The 23135-nt window shown below is 37.9% G+C and overlaps 1 protein-coding gene across 2 annotated transcripts in view; it reads left to right on the top strand.

Annotated features, from left to right (window-relative positions):
* The window catches only part of chst11 (carbohydrate (chondroitin 4) sulfotransferase 11), a 44217-nt gene extending 23688 nt beyond the window's left edge, over positions 1-20529 (top strand). For both annotated transcript variants that reach the window (XM_056245163.1, XM_056245162.1), the window contains exon 3: positions 17202-20529. In XM_056245163.1, the coding sequence (XP_056101138.1) occupies positions 17202-18056 (855 nt within the window). In that variant the 3' untranslated portion in view covers positions 18057-20529. The remainder of the gene's footprint in view (positions 1-17201) is intronic.
* The last annotated feature ends 2606 nt before the right edge of the window (positions 20530-23135 follow it).

The following is a 23135-nucleotide window of genomic DNA, read 5'->3' as shown; positions in this document are numbered from 1 at the left end:
TTCCTTAAAGGAATATTCAAGTTAAGCTCAATAAACAACATTTGTGGCATAATGCTGATTACCACAAAAATACATTTCCACTTGTCTCTCCTTTTGGTTACAATGACACACTAACAATAGAGTGCATTAGTGCCCGTCCCCCTTTTCAGCGGCACTGGTTCCGAAATTATTTTTTTCATTTATTTTTCCCATAGGTATTTTAAAATAGTCTTCGTTAAAGATTGATAAGCCATACACCAAATCAACCAGCTACGAGGTGAATCACAACACTACAAACTTTGATTTGAAGCAAAAAAGTATTTGAAAATCAGACAAAAAGACAAACGGCTTTAGTGAGGGAAAGAACTACAATCCCATCAAGCATCGCAAACTACATAATCGAAACTACATTACTTATTTACAAATGTTGATGGAGATTACATACGACACGATTACATCATTCGCAGTGCTTCATGGGAGTGGGCGGGGCTAAAAAAGTGGGGGGTTTTCTCGGCTCTGATTGGTGGACTGATTGTTCGGCATCATGGGTAATGTAGTTTTCACCACGATTTCTGCTATTTTAAAAATAAGCTGAAAAAATGCGGGCTGACGTCTTCAGCAGAAGCAAATGCCATGCATGAACAACCTGATAACTCACAGTAGGTATGTCTTTAATGGTTTTAAAGTTATCCTTTAAAATCAATTTCCTTATGGAGAGTTTTTACCAGACTGTTGCACTCTATAGAAGAGAATTGGGCCAATCTGAAAATGTTAAAATACTCACTGTATACTCAATAGTATAGACACAATACGTAAACAAATAACGTTAACATGATTTAATTGTGAAAAATCACTTATTTACCTTTTTATGTGTAAACTTATATTCAGTTTTACAACTTTGTTGCAAGACGACGGAACGCCATAAACCCTAAAACCCCAAACCGACTGTAAAAATTATTTTACGGCTCAAATAATACACAACTTTAAACAGAATAATCAATCTAAGTGCTGCTTTTATAAAAATATAAGCTTCTTATATATCCCTTTAAGTCCTCCAAAGTTTGGCCCCATTCCCTTCCAATGTAAATGCATCACTTTGATTGAGCTTGAATTGAACCTGGAATATTCTGACATAAACAATATGCGTGTTAGCATGATTTTAGTGTGGGAAAAACACTTACTAAGCTTTAATATGCAAACATATCCAGATTTACAAGTTTGTTGCCATGATGACAGACCATAAACCCCCAAAACAACAGTAAAAACTAAGATTTATATAGGTTTACTGCTCAAGTAATACACACGTTTTAACAAAAAAAAATTATCTAAGTACTTTTTCTGCTTTTATGTAATCCAAAAATTGTCCCCATTCACTTCCATTAAAAGTGCTTCACTGCAACCTCGATTTTATATGCTACAAATGTTATTAACTATTAACCTGGAATTGTCACCATTCTGTTCAGTTTAGTTTTCATTTGTTCTGATTTATGTCACCATCAGTATCCTTGGTTACCGTCAATATTAGTTCATCCGCGTCAGCTGTGTTAGTTAAAGCATCTTATTTGAGTTTGTGTATGAATAGGTCACCTTATCCTGCACTCTTTGTGCGGTATCGTTAACACTATGGTGTGTGTTTGTGTTCTTTGTATGGATCGCTACCTGTTGGATTATTATAAGTAAAGTTACCCGTTTGAATCTTCATCTTCCGTGTCTACGGTTTCCTATCTGCACGCACCCGTTACAGGAATATTCTCATTTAGAGATTATTTACTAGTTTAGCTGTTTTTTTCTCTTTGTGACCATTGGCTGCTCCTCACATGTTGCTAATTTCAGGTTTTACAATCCTTGTAGGAACATTTAGTCCCCACAACATAGACAAAAAAAAAAAAAAAAACACCCCCACCAACACGCTGGTTTTGATGTAAATTCAAGCCTTTTAAAATGAACTAAATCCCTGGTGGATTCTGAATGCATGTACAGTATATTTGGACTGGTTTCCATATGCAGCAGCACGAATCTAAAGTTCCATTCATTTTTCCACAAATATGACTCTTTCTTTTTGACCACTCGCAAAGCATTTGCCATACGATACGCATGAAGGCAACAGAGTTTCATTGAGTTTGGAGACACTTTTACAGGGTAATCTTGTGAATTTCAATACTCTCCTCACACACACACACACACTTAGGCCTACATGTAAGTTAGCAGCCACATTCATTCAGGCTATAGAAACACTATAAAGGAGATTCATGTTAATGCAGGCTCTCAGATAAAGCTGCACACTTATACACCGTAATACTTATTACATACATTACAAATACAGTATGTGCTGTTATGATGTTTTAATCCAACACACCATGCAGTAAAATGCAGCTTTTATTATTCCACCAGCTACTAAAATTATTACACAGACTATAATAGCAGATTATTCTCTCTCTCTCTCTTATTCTTTTACAGGCTGTTCTCTCTGAGCAAAGCTCTTTAGTCAGGCTGTAACGTGCCTCTGTTCGGCTTTTACTGGCTCTGCTGGGTAATGCGACTTTCCTCATCCGCCGAACGCTTCCGCTCTCTCAGTGGAGCGCACGTGTCACTATCCTGTAGTGGAATGTCGAGACAAGATGGAGTTAATTTTAGTGGTCAGCAACTTTCCTATAATTTATGATATGTCTCTGTGTTGATAAAGTGGTACTCTCGCCGCTGACTCGGAGCCTGAGCGGTTTCATAAAGCCAGATAGACTGGCATTCATCTTTAATATTAAAGGGATAGTTCCCCCCAAAAATTCAATTCTGTCATTAATTACTCATCCTCATGTCGTTCCGAACCTGTAAGACCTTCGTTCATCTTCAGAACACAAATGAAGATCTTTTTGATGAAATCTGAGCGATTTCTGTCCCTCCATTGACAGCTACGCAACTACCACTTTGACCCTTTAAAAAGTTCATAAAGAGATTATGGTAGATTTTTCCTCTTTCCCTAAACCTAACTACGTCCTATAATATTTATACACATCGACTGAGTCTAACCCTATACCCTAGCGCGTCTACAGTCGACGTCGGCTGGGTGCTGCTAATACTTGTCCCCCTAACTAGCTTGCTGCGCAGCAATAATAAAACAAACAGACTTCAGCAATGTCCGAGTCCTCGACATTTCCTCTGAGAACTTCCCCCAAGAAGAAGCTTTAAGCACGGCCGGTATGGCAAGCCGTTTTAACTTTTATTCATTTCCAGGATATGAATTGTTGATATCAACAATTACATTTTTGATATCAACAATTACATTTTTTGATATCAACAATTACATTTTTGATATCAACAATTCAATTCTTGATATCAACAATTGAATTATTGATATCAAAAATGTAATTCTTGATATCAACAATTGAATTATTGATATCAAAAATGTAATTCTTGATATCAACAATTGTATTTTCACTAGTGAAATCTCACCATAGACTGCCATTCAAAATCAATTGTTGATATCAAGAATTGATTTCTTACTAGTAGAAATATAATTTTTGATATCAATAATTACATTGTTACTAGTAAAAATGCGAATTCCTGATATCAATAATTAAATTATCACTAGTCTAAATGTCTATTCTTGATATCAACAACTGAATTGCTACTAGTAAAAATTTTCATTTTTGATATCTGAAAATGTATTTCTGATATCAATATTTCAGATATCTAAAATGGCTTTCTTACTAGTAACAATCACATTCATGATATCAGAAATTAACATTGTCACTGGTGAAAATTGAATTATTGATATCAAAAATGAACATTGTTACTAGTAGCAATTCAATTGTTGATATCAAGAATAGATATTTCAACTAGTGACAATTTAATTCTTGATATCAAAAATAAAGGTTTTTACTAGTAAGAATTGTATTTGTGATAGGTGAAATTGGAATTTCAACTAGTAAGAAATAAATTCTTGATATCAATAATTGATTTTGAATGGCAGCCTATGGTGACATTTCACTAGTGAAAATACAATTACAGATATCAAGAATTATAGTTTTTACTAGTTGCAATTCAATTGTTGATATCAATAATGATCATTTTAACTAGTGAAAATGTAAATGTTGATGTCAAGAATTAGCATTGTTACTAGTGAAAATGTAATTCCTGATATCAAAAATTGCCATTGTTACTAGTAGAAATATTATTCCTGATATCAATCATTATAATTTTAACTAGTGAAAATTGAATTGTTGATATCAAGTATTCATATCCTGGAAATGAATAAAAGTTAAAACGGCTTGCCATGGGCCGGAGGATCTCTGACAAATTCCATTGAGAATCCCACCAGTGAAACACAAATACAACAGTTTTTATAGAATAGGGGTATGGCAACAATGCCATGATGCATTACATAATTTCCCTACAATTTGATTGGTTCTTCATATGCAAACCCTGCTGTTACCAGGTAAAACAAACTCTGTTTCTGTGATTACTTCATGATCACAAGACCTCTGTCTAGTTTAATTTCGCATATTTGTTATTTATACACTCACACAACCAAAGTCATGAGTTTTCGCCAAAGGGGAAACGTACATAAAGCATAGGCATGTTGTTCCTGCAAGAAAAACAAATGTTAGTTGATTAATTAAAAAAATCCATCACAAGATCGTAAGATGAAAGAATTGAGTGATTTAATCCAAATTTTCTGAAGAGACTCGATGTCTTTATATGATTAACAGATGAACAGAATTTAGACTTAATGACACAAGGGTAATTAACAACATAATATATATATATATATATATATATAATATTCAATATATTTAATTATATATAGCCTAACTATTAGACAAAAAACTTTTTTTTTAAAATTCTAAATACTTTAATTACTAAAACAAAATACAAATAAATTAAAGCTAATATATGGGGGAAAATGCAATTACAAAAAGCACGTAACGAAATTACTAAACCTAAAATTAAAACTGAAAATATAAAAATGAAAGCTAATTGAAATTTTTATAAATGGTATATGATAAATATATGTATATAAATATACTATAGATAATACAACACTGGAATGCATTGCAAGCTCATGTCCTACTTTTTAATACCTAAAATGCTGTCTAGGAAGGCGGCTCAGTAGGTTTTGCAACAAAGCTATAGTTTCGTTCATATTAAATGTTGTCATGTATCAAGATCATGTTACGGAAATGACTTATCAAATATCAAAGGCATCGCTGACATATCAGTTTGAGAGGGATCGTGGGAATGAATCTATGGAGGTTGGCTCACACTCTTCTGCCCTTCATCATGCTTGATTTCATGACGGTATGTGTGTGTGTGTGTGTGTCTGTGTGATCGTGATGGCTAGCCGCTGGAGCACCTGAGGGGTTCACACACCCCGACCGTCACAAACGATTACACAAACACGAGAAGATGCAAGATCAGACAAGCACAGAGACGTACCAAATCAAAGAGCATCTGACTCACAAACCATCAAACTGACACATGCATTTCACACTCTTCTCATCTCTCCTTTGCAACCCAGAATGCCCCGTCTGATCAGTTTCACTAGGCTTTACAAATCCTCACTGCTTTCTTTTACTGTTAGAGTCATTTGCGGCGTTCCATATTCAGATGTTTACAGACATGTGGCTTTGCTCTGGGACGGGAATTCAGCGAGCGCGAGCACAGAGAGGACACTTATGGCTTTAGATTCAGGTTCAGGATCACCAGTAAATTAACTCAGTGTGCTATTTTTGTATGCTGAGATTTTAGTCATTTTTATCATTGAGATACTATTGTAATTTTTGTTATACACTTACAGATAAGGTTTCATAGGTTAACTACATTAGTTAACATGGAGTAAGAATGAACAATACCTCCACAGCATTTGTTGGTTACTAATACATTATCAAAATGTATTTGATAAAGTATTTGTTTTTTTTAGTAACTTTAACAAAGATTAATAAATGTTGTAAAAAAAATGTATTGCTCACTGTTAGTTCATTAATACATTAACTAATGTTAATAAATGAGAGCTTATTGTAAAGTGTTACCTTAATTTTCATTATTATATTTTCAGTTTTCTCTTTTTTAGTTAAAGTTTTAGAAATGTTGTTGTGTGTTTTTGTCATTTTTAATAGTTTTTGTTATGGCTAAATAAATATGGCTATATAGTTTTTTAATACATTTTTATTTCAGTTTTAGTTTGTATTTATTTATTTGTTTGTTTTAGTACATCAAGTAGCTGAAATAAAATAGGTGTACCTTTTTTTATATTTTATTTTATTTTAGCTAAGGTGTATTTTATTTTAAGTAACGAAAATGTATTTTATATTGTTAGTTTCAGTTTTAGATTTAGTTAACTATAAAATCCCTGACTTAGATGAATATGATTGAGTTAAAGGGTTAGTCCACCCAAAAATGAAAATTCAGTCATTAATTATTCATCCTCATGTCATTCCAAACCCAATTGATATATTTTTTATGAAATCTGAGAGGATTTCATCAAAAATGAGAGGAAGGCCCAGAAAGGAAGTAAAGAGATTTTTTGATCCCCATGAGCAAAACAGCTTAGAAATCATAATAAGTCAAAGTTTTTTGAAAATGCTAAATCTGTGATGGGTATAGGTTTAGGGGACAGAATATAAAGTTTGTAGTACAGTATAAAAATCCTTTTGTCTATGGAAAGTCCCCATAAAACATGGAAACCCAACATGTGCGTGTGTGTTTGATAATCTGGTGAAAGTTCAGACAACCTTTCATTACAGTTAAACTCTTGACAGGAGATGTATAATCAAAGCATCAGATGTCTGGCGTTTCCCTCAACAGGCAGCAGTAGCACACAGCGCTGACATTAGTTTGTGAACTCACTGAACTGAACTCCTCCGTGCCACTTGTCTCTGAAGCTCAGTGTAAGATGCTATTCAGGTGCGAGTGGTGGAAAATCACTGGCTTGACATTGACTTCTCAGGATCTCTTACTCTCAAACGTTTTTTTTTTTTCCCTGGCTCTCCCACCCTCCCTCGCTTCTCCTCGTCCTCTCTTTGAGTCTCTTTCTTTCGCTGGCGTGGTGGGAAACGCGTGGTTTTGTTTGTATATCTTAAGGCAGGTTTTTCAGGTGAGGTGGGTCGGGATAAAAGAGGGTGTGTGTCTGTACAAACACTCCGTGCTGGGGAATCACTAGTGAAAAGTAGAAAAGCTGCTAACTTTAATACATTTTTCAAGTCTAGTTCATTTTAGTCAGTTTGTTCAGATGGTTGATTCTAATGAACTGGCTCTGATACTCCCATATTTCTGTAGTGATATACAATATTTAGTAAAATATAGTGTTTATGCCTTTTTTGATTCAGGTATATAATGTAATGCAATTCATTCATTATTTTCATTCATATACATTGACTAAATATATAAATTACAAATTATAGCAGAATAGATGTAATATTATCAAATGTATATTATCAAACGCATAAATGTATAATAATAAAAATTTATATATATCTATATGTAAATATAAGATGTAAACCAGAATATATATATATAATATTATACATAATATTCTGAAATGTACAGTATTATCAAATATATAATTGTACAATGTGTTTGTTTGTATATTAAAATATACTTTTTTTTAAACTTTAAAAACGATGTCATAACCCTGGTGAGGTCACATAGTGATGTCATAGATTTCTTAGAACTAATCCTTTTAACTCATCAAAATAAGTTAAGTAATAGTGAGTTATACAATATTTAACTTTTTTTAAGTCAGTTTAATATAATGTAAGTTGAAATGACTTATATAGCCATGTTGATTGTACTTCACAAATCTTTTTTTTTTTTTTTTTTTTTTTTGTTTACACACACATCACTAGATGTATCCCACAATCCTCTATCACACACTGCCAAAGCACATGGTAGCATTTCCCTTGCCCTTTTACCCAACCTCTCAATGCTGGACCCTGTAAGGTCATGTGTGTGTGTGTGTGTGTGTGTGTGTGTGTGTGTGTGTGTGTGTGTGTGTGTGTGTGTGTGTGTGTGTGTGTGTGTGTGTGTGTGTGTGTGTGTGTGTGTGTACCTGGGCAGTAGAAAGGGCACATTGGCAGCGTCGGGCAGAACCAGTGGAAACTTCCTGTTTTAGTGAGGAGGGCATTCGACACTGCGCCCATTCACCCCCTCTCTCAATCTCTCCGGCTGCTTCATTCACCCTCCCTCGCGTCGAGGCTCTATTAGATAGTCAGAAGAGGTCAAAGGAAGTCACATGATTAATTGCACCAGAAAATTACATTGTCATTTTTAAATAATCTATTCAGTATATCAAGAAAATGCTTGATCGTTAATCTTTGGCCTTTCCTTTAATAAGTCTATAGGATTTTTTCGCCTACTTTATTTGTTAAGCACGCACTACATGAAAGGTAATATCCCAAAAAGCATAATATGGGCACTATTATGTTTTTGGGGTAATAACCTTATGTAGTGTGTATATGGCTGCTTCTATATGTAAAAGCTCTGCACATTTTTAAAGAGTTATTGAGTTATTGTCTCCTAAAAGAAAGAAGCGATTCTGAACTGCCTGAGACGAGTTGTCAGTAATTCTATTACCGGTATTTGCATAATGCCAACCTATGGTCTTCATTGGCTGCCCGCAAACAACATCTGCTTTGACCCGCCTTCAGATCTCATCTACAATGTATGATAAACTTAATAAAAATAAACCACTTAGAAACATCATGCTCAAGTTGTGCTTTTGACGGTGGTTCAGGTTGATCAGGTGCTTCTTCCAATGTTTCATAATTGGACTCAAATTGATATAGTAAAACCAACGCCATCCTTACAGTGTGTCAAGTGCGGAGGAAGCTTCCAGAGCTGAAATTCCGATATAATGATGGGCGTTTTGTTTCTGACACACACTGTAAGTGATAGACCAATCACAACAGACTGGGCCATCTGACCAATCAGAGTAGAGAAGGCTCTCGGAAAGGAGGGGTTTAGAGAGACTGAATCCTTGATGAACCATTTCAGACATTGTGAGAAAAAAGCGGATGCTACAATGTAGAAAACGTAATTGTTTTTGGACGCAGCATGTAAACCTGTTGTAGGAGACCCTCTGAAACAAAATTAGGAACCTTTAAAACGGCATGATAGGGGCACTTTAAACCCCATAGGAATAGTCATGAATGCCTTCACGAATATGTAAATGATGTCAAATTTACATAGTGAAAGGATTGATTGTATTGTGGAATGATGCAATAATGGAGTCATGCTATGATGCAACACCGGAGTGACATCGTCTTACAGTGGCTTGACCTTTTTTAGTAGGTTGTTAAACTGAAGTGTTAGAGCGTATTTTTTTATGAGAAAGAACGCGATCATCCCTGCTGTGCGGGCTGTTAGCGAAATCATGGAAAAGTTGGTTCAGCTTTTACAGTTCGGAAAAGTTGATTTGGTCTCATAAAGTCTCTTGTGTACGAGGGTTTGCGGGCAGAAGAGCGTCCGCCTCGTTCTCCTCCTCTCATTGACACGGGATCAATTTTCCTGCAGCAGCACTAAATCAAACCCTCCGCTTTAAGAGATAGACAAGAGATCCGTCAAGACGAGTGGCGCGTGAGTCAGGGAGCGCTGGGAGTGTGAGGGGGAGAGACTCACAAGGACACCTTTATCAGCACTGCGTGTGTGTGTGTGTGTGTGTGAATATGTGTATGCGATGTCTAAAAAGTGCACAGAGAGGTATTAACTGTCTCGCAGCGCAGGACTCTGAGAGCTGGCATGCAGTTTGGTGTTTACTGAGCAAATACAGACAGACGCACACACACACACACACACACACTCAAACTAGCGCAGTGCTCAGCTGGACTCGCTGGCCGCTCACAACCACAGCGCAGCAGGCATGAGTCATCATCATCGGCACAGCAACAGCGGCTGCGGGTCTGTGCTGGAACGGGCACAATTCTGCTAGATATGATTAAGACCATCAGATTAAATTCTAGGGATAGTTCACCAAAAAAATGAAAATTAGCCCATGATTTACTCACCCGCAATTCATCATAGGTCATCTGACATTCTTCTTTCAGTCAAATACAATCGGAGAGTTATATTCAACAAATATCCTGGCTCCTTTATAATGGCAGTGAATGGTTGTTTTATAAAAGTGCATCTATCCATCATAAACGAACTCCACACGGCTCCGGGGGGTTAATAAAGGCCTTCTGAAGCGAAGCCATGAGTTTGTTTGTTTACAATAACTTCCGGCCAAACGCACATACGGATTCCACTTAAAGCGCAACATGCGAGTAATACGGCTCTTGCTGATATTTACGTTACGCCACGACGCACTCTATGGACGCACTACGCTACTTCTGACGTCACAAGTTGCGTAAGTTGCGGTTTAGGCGTAAGTAGACTGCTTGGCCGGAAGCTAGATCTTTTAGTCGATAACGTTTTAAAAATTGATATTTTTCTTACACAAACGCATCGCTTCACTTCAGAAGGCCTTTATTAACCCCCTGGAGCCGTGTGGAGTTCGTTTATGATGGATAGATGCACTTTTATGAAACAACCATTCACTGCCATTATAAAGCTTGGTAGAGCCAGGACATTTGTTAATATAATTGTATTCGTCTGAAAGAAGAATGTCATATACACATAGGATGACTTGAGGGTGAGTAATGCATGGGCTAATTTACATTTTTTGGGTGAACTATCCCTTTAAGGCTTGTAAAAACAAATAAATGTTCTTCTAGGTTTGGAACAGCATACTTTAGGTAACACTATTTTTTACAGTGTCCTTGTTACGTATGTTAGGCTACATGTACTTACTGTTGTAATAACAGTAAATTATGCATAATTACATGATGCAACTAACCCCAAACCAATCTCTATTCCTAACCCAACCCCTATAGTAAGTACATGTTGTTAATATTAATATTACTCAGTACTTAAATGTATAACTATAACAAGGACACCTATAAATAAAGTGGAAATTCAGAAAATTTTACTCAGTCTGTCGTTTTATTGTGGACTTCTCCAGCAAGGAAATCAAATTTATTCTCTAGTTAAACTTGGGCCCTCTGAGTGTGCTAATCTCTCTCTCTCTGAGCTCATATAAATGGATGATAAACCTCAGTGCGGGGACAGATGGAGGGAAGGCTTTGACTTTCTTTAATAATTCATCTCACGCTTATAAGAGCTAGCCTCTATAAAAGCTTCTGAGGTCGCCGCAGTCACAGGGTCAAATCACAACCTGTTTATGTCTGAGAGACTGAGAATGAATCTCCTGAAAAGCATAAGCTGCAAACTTTGAATGAGACATTAGTGGGTGTTTCTTCAACTACAGGCACAGGCTGATTTCTATGCAATCGAACAGATTTCAACTTTCAACAAGACTCAAAATAAAATAAAATATGTTGGTTTCTCAACTGATTTCTTAACTATAATTACTACAAATAAAACTGAATATATACGTTTAAAATATATAAATAATAATATATTAAAAATAAATAAAAACTAAACACAATTTTAAAATAGTAACAAAATAAAAGCAACTTTCAACAAGACTTTCAATGTTAAATGATGAAAATCCATATGTTTATCGTCAAAACTATAACGATCTCCCAAACATTAAAACTGAATCATAAAAGATTCCAACATTTATGCTGTGAAAATGATTTGTATCATTTTCACACAAACAACAACTTCAAGGTAAATGTGAACCGAATATTTTTGTATTTCAAGTTGTAATAGACTAATTAATTTTAAATGTAATATTTATTAATGCATACTTTTGTTTACATAACTTGTTAACTACGAAATTAGGCTTAGCAAGAATTAAAAAAAAAATAATAGTAATAATTCCCATTATTTGACATAGGGTGGAAATGACACTGGCGGAAATCATAATGACTTTCATAGCAAAAATATCTTTATTTTCAAGGCTGAATATTATTTGTGGACAAATTAGGTAAATGAGAGTGTGAAAAGTATTTTGAAGAGACTTTACTTTCTAAAAATCCACAGGGCCCACATATTGCCGCTGTCTCTGGTGGGCATACAGACGCTCTGAATATATGATTATTAATGCTTTGCTCCTGGTGCTGTTTATGTTTGCTTCTTACGGCGGTTCGCAGGCTCTCTATTTCAGCAAAGTCTGAACGTGGAGCAGATAAATGAGAGCTCATCAGTGTAAAGCGCACACGAACACAAACCTCCCTCAAACACACTCGCACACATCGCCTCTCAGCGCTCTGTTGTTGCGCATCGACTTGACAAAATATTACAATTACCGCAGGCTACTGCCAGCTGTGTTTTACTGTGGGATTTGAATCTCATTAAAGGTGAGCGTGGTAATTTTTCCCTCATTAAAGTTTAACAAATAAATTAGGGTTACTTTTGGAAAAATATGTTTTTAAACCCATTATTCGACATATTTGAATTGCTGCATGCTGATCCTTTGTTAATGCATCTTACTACTGAATGCAAATATGTTCTTTCCCACAAACTTCTACCAGAGTTTAGGCAGGTGTGTGTGTGTGTGTGTGTCATTCTGGGATTATTGTAATGTGAATGCATTCCAGCTATCTAATTGCAGTGGAGAGCAGCTAGCTGTGTTGGTGTGCTGGGAATAAATGAGCTCAGGGTGTCTACAGACTGACAGAAGCACCATGTGAATGTGTGTTTGGGAGAGAGAGCGAGAGAGAGAGAGAGAGAGAGAGAGAGAGAGAGAGTGAAAGAAAGAGAGAGAGAGAGAGAGAGAGAGAGAGAGAGAGAGAGAGAGAGAGAGAGAGAGAGAGAGAGAGAGAGAGAGAGAGAGACTGAGGGAGGCAGAGAGAAACAAAGAGAGACAGGGCGAGGGAGAGCCCATATATCTTAGCATCCCTGTCTTCTCTGTGATAACGAGGTGAAAGTGTGTGTAAAAGATTGATGCTGGATCTGTGTGAGCACAGCAGAAAGAAAGGCAAGAATAGATAGCAAATCCTGTGAAACGTAGCCTCAGATACTGGGCTAAAACTGCTTCTGTTTACAAATGGTCAATCAATGTTATTTTTGGTGAGTGTCTGAAAAGCTTATCTATTATAGCTCGTATATGATTGAATGATAAATAACATTTTCATATCATTGCATAAATAAATACAAATGTGTTTATTTTACACAATATTTACTAAAATATATTTTAAACCATTTGATAGTTAATCAATATAAATAAATAAATAATCAATATAAATGTTTAATAATTTTAGAAGCACAACATTAATGCAGCTATTATATATATATATATATATATATTTACTTAAATGTAAAAATTATATTTATATATTTTAGATTTTATTTTAGTTAAAAACTGAATAAAAATAAAGATGTAAAAAGATTTAGTCTATATATGCACAACATTGCTGCAATAAAATGTATATTTATTTGACACAATACAAAAATAAAACATGAAAATATTTGAAATAATTCATAATCAATCAACATGAAAAGAAATGTATGCTAATTAATATTTTATATAATAATTACCCATATAATTTCAATCAATTAATTAAAAAAATTATAATTTTGAAAAATAAATCTGTAAGAAATGTTTTATACTTTCGATGAACAAAATTTCTGCAATCATTTTTTTTATACATAATTACAAAATTTATTTGACAATAATAAGAATGAAAAAAATTTTTGTTCAAGTTGCTCTCCAGTGACAGCTCTGGTGATATATTGGTCGTCCACTACTTTCTGGCATTACGCAAGTCATCATGTTTGATATTTACTCCCATCACTGTCACTATGATTACAGTCATTACTCATAGCTATCGTGACAATAGAAAAGGGGCTTGAGTTGTTTATCCATACACACAGTATTCGAGATGTAGGCTGTTGTGTGATCAGGTCTATTTGAGAGTCACATCTGTTAGTAAATATAATTGTCAATCCCAAACACTGAACTGAGTGAATGTAGCTTTGGTCAATGATATGTGTTTAGCTGTTGTTAGACCTCTCAACACACAGCTCACGATCACAAACAGCCTGTGCTGTGAACCGGCCCTGTGGACGTACGGATGTGGAGATGCCATGGTCGATTGTGTTACAGAGCAGAGAAAGAGGAGCAGAAAGCAGAAAACAGGCTTGTAGAAAATGGACCGCAAAATAGCTGTAGAGGTTTTTCAGGAAAAGAAAAAAGTGGCTAAACCAGGAGTCACCGAACCTTAATTTGCCTCACATTTACCGCTCTCCATCTCCCTTTTTTTTTTTACCTCTCATGACCCCATTTCTCCTATCTATACCGCTGCATAATGGAGTTCAGGGCCGATGGCATCATGGCAGGAAAACCAGCTCAAGCTTTTATATCAAGGTACCAAAGTCCTGACATGTGTGCAGGAACTGGAGTGGACACTATATCATTAGCTATATATGTATGAAGAGCCTGCGATTCCCAGAAAAGCTCTCGGCGTTTCGAAACGGCTCTGCCAGACACTCGCCTGCTACTGATGCGGCTCTGTGTAGAGTTTTAGCAATTTAATTGAGCTACTGAGTGTGTAAGAGAGAATAATTAATTCTTTCATTAGACACAAGACATTAAAACACTGCCTGCCGCCCATAAACTGGGAAACACACATTTCTAACACACCCAAATAAAATGCATAACTTCTATAGAAATGTAATGAAATAGTTCATGCAACAATCTAAGGCTGCCCCTGACCAAAGATTGTCCTAGTCGACTGGTAGTCATTCATTGAAGCCATTAGTCTAGACTAGTAGCCCATTTATGATAATAGTAGTGTTTTCTGACCCGTTGACTCTTAATCTCCGCAGTATAGTGGATGCGGCTACGGAGAGAAATACACGCCATTTTAAACGTCATACAGTAAACGCGGGACTAATTTAGCTTCCACACAAACACTTGGATATGCGCCTAATAATAGCACATATTTATCTAGGTTAATGTTAGACTGAGAGGTGAGAGATGTAAAGTGACTAACCTTAGGCTACAAATGATAATGCATGTTTGAGGTCGATGAATGAATTGCCTGTAGAGTTTGCTTGTCACCTTTTTGGGGTCATTCTTTACCCTCTCAAAATGATCCCATTTTTTTGGATTTGGTGAATTGTTTACACTGCTCTTTTCCATACAGTGAAAGTGGGCTGAGACGGGCGCTGTCAAGCTTCAAAAATGATACAAAGCACCATGAAAGTACAATAAATCTTATCAATAAGACTTTTGTGATATTTTTTTTATAAAGCTGCAGTGGAATGAAAAAAGAAATTGCAGAAGAAAGAAAGCCATACAGGTTTTTGAATTACATGACAGAATCTTAATGTTTGGGTGAACTAAGAATAAATGTGTGCACAAAAACATAAACTTATGCAAAGACATGGTTTTGGTTTCCATATAAATGTATATGCCGACAGGGCGATGCATGGTGCTTTATTCTAGGAATCTTTGAAACAGTCTTAAATACTGTACACAAAACTCTGGGGAAATTCCACTGAAACAGAGCGCTCAAACGAATGAGAGTGGGTGTGTATAAACGAGAGCGAAAAAGGCTGAGAGAGAGGGTGAGAGAGAGAGAGAGACACTGAGTGAGTATGTGGGTGGCTGTAGGTTTGAATAGTCTAATGATTTTGGAGAAATGAACAGTGTTGTTCCCTTTTTAAATGTTAAATTGCATCCAACATGCAGAAACTTGATGAAACCCAGTGAAACTAGAGCTAGGGATTTCTAATTTATCTACTAAAGAACATCTCAAACAGGAATAGTCCATATAAAATTATTACTCACCCTCATCATTAGAAACATGCTTCGGGAGACTTTCTTTTTCCTAAAAGTAAGTTTAGCAGATGATGCTCCTTTCCATACAATGTTATACAGACAGACAGAAATATAGATAGATAGATAGAGTTGAGAGTGAGAGAAAGAGAGAGAGAAACACAACATTTCATTCCTTTCCAAATCTGAATTACTAGAAACCATTCTAAATAAATGCTAAATACTGCATTGGTAGTCTTAAATTCACCACTGACCTGTAAGACTGACCTTTAACTTTTGAACTCCATTGAGCAGATTGAGGGAAGGGTCAACACAGCTCAGCAAGATTCCACTTTCACTGCCTCAGGCCTTCAGCAGAACCTTTCACGAGTCTTGGGTTTGTTTGATGTGGTGAGATGGTGTTTGTTCACTGCCTTTGTTATAGGGTGGAAGAAGTTCAGGATTTTAGGAGCACTCTTAAATAGGATACACACCCCAAAATAGCACTGCTCGCGGGATGCAACTTACGACTGACTGCAATATAATACTGTATGATGTTAGCAAGTTGCTAAGCTAATAACATAAAGCATAAAAATAAATATCATGCTCAAATATTAAAAAACAGTCTATCTTAATTTAAATAAACTCTTTTGGAACGCATATTTAATGCTTGTCTCACCTTTGTCCACCATCATGGAAGCTTTTTTCTCCTGAGTTTCGCAATGCATTTTGGGATTGTTTTATCTGCAAAGAATTCAGTGTTAGCTGCGGTATGTTGTATTAAAAAGTAGTTGTTTTTTTGGGGGGTGGGGTTAAGTTTATTTTTATTTTTTACTGTTTCATTTAGCTTTTTCACAAAGAGGTAAAAATTCACAAGATCAATTACAATTATTTTATTTATTTGACAGCCGTATAGTTTTTAAAGGTAAGAAATCAAAATCAGCTTAACACAAATTAAATAGTCTCAATATAATATTTTAACAATTTGCATTGGTTTCAGTACAGTGACAATATAAAAGTCACTTATTTAATTTAGAAAACAACTTGTGATGTTTTTCTCACACATATCTACCTTCCAGCTAAGATAAGTTCCTCTAATTAAACAGCTTATATTTGAAATGACAGGATGCTGTGTTAAAACTTTCAAGGGTTGAAACTAAACTGTGCAGGGTGGAAGATCTCCAAGAGCAGAATTAAGTGCCCCTGCTGTAGAGGATTTAAGCTAAGATTTTAATGATATTGTCTGGTGCCAAACTTTCCCTCTTATGGCAGCCTGCTGATTTATGGTCTTCGCAGGGCTTTAAAAGGCACGTGGGAAATTACTCTTTACATTTATATTCCCATTTATGCATGTAGCAAATGCTTTTATCCAAAGCGTCTTACATTGCATTGAAGGTCTACATTTCATCAGGTCATGCCTTCCATAGGAATCGAACCAATGACCTTGGTGTTGCTAGTGCTATGCTCTACTGTCTGAGCTACTTTACCTGTTTCACCCTCTTCTTCTTCTCCTCTTTCTCAGGCTGAGTTCTCAGCGGCGGCGGTGTTGCATCAGTCCCGGCGGGATCAGGTGGCGGACACGTGTCGTGCCCACAGTGCTTCCAGCCGCAAGCGCCGCGTCCTGACCCCCAGCGACCTCAAGCACCTAGTGGTGGACGAGGAGCACGAGCTCATCTACTGCTACGTGCCCAAGGTGGCCTGCACCAACTGGAAGCGGGTCATGATGGTGCTGAGCAGTCGGGGCAAGTACAGCGACCCAATGGAGATTCCTTCCAACGAGGCCCACATCCCCTCCAACCTCAAGACCCTCAACCAGTATAGCATCCCTGACATCAACCACCGGCTCAAGAACTACCTCAAGTTCCTCTTCGTGCGCGAGCCCTTCGAGCGGTTGGTGTCGGCCTACCGCAACAAGTTCACGCTCCGCTACAACACCTCGTTCCACAAACGCTACGGGACAAAGATCGTGCGCCGGTACCGCAAGAACGCCACGGCCGAGGCGCTGCAGAGCGGTGCCGACGTCAAGTTCCAGGAGTTCGCAGAGTACCTGGTGGACCCGAGCACTCATAGAGAAGCTCCGCTCAACGAACACTGGCAGACAGTCTACTCGCTCTGCCACCCCTGCCACATCCACTACGACCTGGTGGGCAAGTACGAGACTCTGGAGGAGGACGCCAACTACGTGCTCAAGCTGGCAGGGGTGGGCGAATCATTGCGCTTCCCGTCGTACGCCAAATCCACCCGTACCACCGACCAAATGGCGGCCATGTTTTTCAACAACATCAGCTCCCAGCAGCAAAGCCAACTCTACCAACTCTACAAACTGGACTTTCTTATGTTTAACTACTCCATTCCCAGCTACCTAAAACTGCAGTAAACACAGCTGTGCACACGTTCCGAGCTCGTTCAACGAGATTGATCAATGGAAGAACGGCCATGGCTGAAAGACACAGGCGGGGGAATCAACCAAGCACCTAAATGTAAAATTGTATTTAAATCCGCTGGGATGGTTGCATTATTTCGAAACGACCAAGGAGCTGTCGGTCTACTGCAAATGCGTAAAGTGGACCACTCGAAAGTGGTCTTTTGAAACTGAAGTCCTGATGTATTTGCCTATTGAATTGTACATTATCAGTGTAAAGGCTCCTGTTCCCAAACATCAAAAGCAATATGACATATTCTGAGCTGTACCAGCTCAACTGGTTTATCTATTAATATACTCTGCCAGCCATCGCCCTTATCGAAGCTTCACAGAAAGGAGCGGCTAGACTAATAATAAGACTTGCGATACAATCAGACTTCAGTTCCCCACTTCTAATTTTGTGTTCCCTTTGGAAGTTCCCTCTCTTTTCTCCCATACTCAGACGGCCTTTGTGTGTGTGTGTGTGTATTTATACGGTGCATATTTGAAGATGCACGCTAAAATAAGAATGACAAAAAAAGAGGCATTGAATGATGCCTTTTTGAAGGGGCATGTCCATTTGTGAGTGACCGGGAGGGGCTCCGCCCACTGGGTCAGTCAGGGAGCATCTGTAGCAGTCGGGAGGTCAGAGGTCACTGCGAGTTGGCCTCAAGCACACTGTTCCCACAACCCCTCCTCCCTTGGTTGGTCTTCGGTAAATGTAAGGATTTTGGGTGTTTTGTTTTATTTTGTATTTGTTTATAATGGAAAAGGTTGCTGCGAGCAGCACGCTATAATATTATTTGAATTACTGTGTGAAATAGAGATGAGAAAGAATTTTGTTTCCAGGAAAGGAAATCAGCTTAGCGCTAGAGGTTTAATTGTTATAATTTGTTCATATTTCTTCTTGCCTCATATGCAGAACACAGTTGCTGGGATACCTCGCTGGTTGTTTTGTGACGGGTGTACGGAAACGGGCAGGACTTTGTTTTCTGGGCTGTTCTCATGGGAAAGTTTCACACAGTTGTGTGCGTTTGAGAGAGAGAGAGAATGCAGGGAAATCTGTTCCATCCATTAGATGATTTAAACGTCTTTCTCAATTTGAGAAGGTTAAAGGAACACCCTTTAATTTAGCAAGCTGTCTTTTATGACCATGATGACCATGATTTGCTTTGACGCTGCACAAAAATGATAAAAACTGCTTATTTATGTGCGCGATGGCCACAAGTGGGTGTGTCCAAGTGCATTATCTCAATGTCTTTGTACCAAATCTTGACTCTGGCTGGCGAAGGTAACGGATAAAAGGCTTCTTTCAGCTTTCTCTCTCCCCACATCTCTCTACTTTTTAGGAAAAGTCCTGGGTTTATTTGGCCTGAAAAAAATCGGACAAACCCAAGCTACGTTATCAACTTCTCTTTTCCCCTCTCAAGTCACTCTATTTCTGCTGCTGTTCCTTTCTCACGCTAAATCTTATCCTAAGCTTCCTCATCATGCAGAAAACAGTAAAAACCGTTCATGGATTTGTCAAAGTCATAATTACAAAACTCATTTCTTGTCATCTAGTAATTATGGTAACTGATTGGCTGGTTAGGACAAAAACTCAGATTGACATGCAAGAGATTCGAGTAGATAAATTTAGCGTATTATCCTTCACAAAAGACACAAAAACCCTTTGTGTAGTCGTTCTTAGAATGCCTGTTCAAATCTCATCTAACCTCTTCGCCAGAGCAGGAAATTAATCCTCAAGTCTGAACTTCTTTTTTTGAATCATCAGCTCAGAAAACAAAGTGTGCCTGAATGGTTTCGCAGTTTTTCAAACCTGTTTATTTCATTTGTTCTGTAACAACAAACACGGTACAGCCTCATTAGCGCCCACCCGACAGCCACACTAATACATGCATTAGCGCCCACATTAGCAGGCACAGTGCCTTTCAAACTGTCACTCTATCACATGTAGTACAGCACACTCTCATTGCATGCAACTTGCATTTTTAGAAATAAAAAAACAAACATGATTTGCTTGATTTATGACTATGCATCCAGCTGAGGACATTCCCAGACTGAGGTTTTATCATATTTACACACTTAGGTACAGAACAGCTTGGCTCACCATCCACACATGCTCACGTGGCTTACCTGTTTCTCTATGTGCCTGTTTGATAATCAATGTTTGGTTCAATGTTTCCATATTTGTTTTCAGTGAGCATCCGCTCACTTTCTTCTCAAACATTTTCTTAAACCATCCACAGTCTAATTTATTTATTTATTCCTCCTCGGTATTCAGGATGGACTCTGGCGGGTCACGGGTTGGACCCTCGCACTGTAAATGGGAAAAATACAAACCAAGTGAACTGTCAGATCAATGCGCTCCCTGGAGAATGCGCTCACACTGTCTCTCTATCTCTTTTTCTCTCCTGTTTTCTCAATAAAGCTGAAACTGAACCCCTTAGTGGCCAATTTGTCACTGTCTCTGTCTCCACATAATCATTAAACTCGAGTGAAAATGTTGTCACTTGTTAAAGGGATCTTTTTAACACAGCTGTTCCTCCTCATTTGGCATGGTTTCCGGGGTTTTTATGCTGGAGAACATTAAATCTTTCTTTGAACCCTGCACCACACGGCCCTTCTCACAGTTTCTTATAAGGGATTTGTTCAATTACAAAGTTCCTTAAATCCCCAAAACTTAACGAGACTTATTCAAAATAAGCAGAGGCTGAATGTAAACCCTCACCTTTGGATAAACAACATTTAAGTTTGTCTGTGAGCTTATAGTGCAGTTTAAAGCCATTTATGGCTCCTGTAGCTCAACTGGTTGAATTTGTTGCCAGTAATGCCAAGGTTCAGCTTTGTGCCTAAAAAAGTAAACATGGGAACAAATACTGTAAGAATGCACCAATGCATCGGCCAATAAAAGCATTATTCAAAGGCCGATTGCGTCACTGCACCGCGACGAAGGATGTCCCAATTCGTAGGCTCCTTCAAATGCGGCCTACAAATGCATCCTTCTTTCCCCGGGCCATGAAAGATAAAAGGACACCGGCCTATTATTTTGGTATGAACATTTCAGATAAACCCTTCGCTAAACGGCATTTAAAAACAAACTGAACTGTGGTTGGTTGCTTTACATGTTCATCAACAATAGGGCATTGAGTTCGATACTTTTTAGGCACTGACCAAATTGCCTCGGTACCATCGAGTATCAAAAAATGTCTTGTCGTTCAGTACCAAATTAAGATACCTAGGGGGTAAATCTCGTCAACGTCAGTGAGCCAATAAGCATGCAGCATGATTGGCTGTGGCGAGGCTATGAGGAAAAAAACACTAGTTTACACTGGTTACGCCCGGAGACGTGGCTCAGGTGGAAAAGACCAAAAGTGTGGCTACATTTCACCAGGCTCGATGCCAACAGCCATACAAGATAACTGCTGCCAAGACTACAAATCTGAAAAAGCACTTGAAAGTGCACGTAATAAACTTAAGAGCATTTTATCTCCCATCCAGGTACTGACCAAGCTCAACCCTGCTTAGCTTCAGTGGGCAACCATTCTTGGGTTACAGGGGGATATGGCTGCAAGTTGCATTTCTCTTTATAGGCGTGCACGATGACGAGTCAGCAATGTCAACTGTCAACACTGACTCTTATTAAAACAGATTTCATAAAATTGGTATTAAAAAAAGTATCGTTCAGGAACCGGTATCGAAGTCAATGTATTGGTCGAAAATGTTTGAATGGTACCCAGCCCTAATCAATAATATGCTCCTTTATAAATGGGTGGAATAAGCTTCAAACTCAAAGTAAACTAGACTTTAATTGTCAAATGTGTGGTTTTGCAAGACTAAATACTCCCCAACAATATCATCACTACTTTATTAAAGAACCCAGCTTTTAGCCTCTTAGCAAGGCCATGTTTTTGAATATTTGACAATATTGCTGACCTTGTGGTGCTGGCAGGGCCTCTCAGATCTTGTGGTGAGTCCAGATGTGTCTGGTTATATGAGCGCCCTGCTATATCCCAGAGAGATTTAAAGTGGGACCTTTGAAGATTTGATGCGAGAGGAAACGCAAAAGCGTGCCAAGCTTTTGTGTCACATAGGTGCAACAGATCTGCATTTTGGGCTGCCAGAGAAATGTGTGTCACTCCACTGTGAAGAAAGATTCATGCGCGGTTTTGCGCTTCAGTAGCGGGTTGTCACTTTGGTGTCAAGAGCGAGATTGCAGCCAAAACCTAACTTCGCATCAAAAATCCTGAGCTTTGGGTTTTTTTTGCTGCTGAATCTGCAATTCTCATGAAAATTTGCTACCACACCTGCTATGGTCTCCTCCGCTCCACCCTCCACCGTAACCTCTCGGTTATGCTCAGAATACACCATTCGTTTGCCATTGGGGGGGGAGTTCATCCTTTGAATTAACCCGGGTCCTTCAGCCACATCAAACTTGGCACCGCAAACTGTTCTCAGCGAACACGTGCAGGGTCAAGTTGGCAGCAGTTCTCTGTCATTATCCAACAAATGAAGGGCTGAAATGATGATGTTGCTTGGAAGTTAGATGTTGTTCCCTTGGGGACCGCTACACTGTTTACTGCTAATATGCAGGCGTAGCTGAAAACCACTATCATTTGGTATAATCTCTCCGCTCTAAAAGCCAACCAAAAGACTTGCAAGATATTTTCACTGAAGTGTTCCTTAATTCCCAAGGATGAAATTGGTTGTGGTTCAATCACAGCTTAGAAGATTTTCCGTCCATCCATTTCCCTAAGAAGTGTTTCTCAGTGCTGTATACTTGATTAATCCATAGTAATCCATTTGCACAACAGTTGAACTCCTTCAACCCTTTGCTTTGACTTCAGTCGAGGAGGAATTTCACACCTGAATGGCAGAAACCGCTCTCCGTTGGCACCTAAGCATGACAGAGAATGACAACTTTCGCTGACATCTTTCTCTCTCATGGCTGAATTTAGCAAGTACTGACAAAATCGAAACAAGTAATTTATGTTAAAGTCATGACAGTTAACCCAAAAATAAAAATCTGTCATCATTTACTCACCCTTATTTAGA

Source organism: Rhinichthys klamathensis, unplaced genomic scaffold, assembly GCF_029890125.1.
Source record: "Rhinichthys klamathensis goyatoka isolate OS25496 unplaced genomic scaffold, OSU_Roscu_1.1 h1tg000029l_1, whole genome shotgun sequence".
Taxonomy (NCBI): Eukaryota; Metazoa; Chordata; class Actinopteri; order Cypriniformes; family Leuciscidae; genus Rhinichthys; species Rhinichthys klamathensis.
Note: the sequence above shows the minus strand (reverse complement) of the source record. Positions and strands in the feature narration are given on the sequence as shown.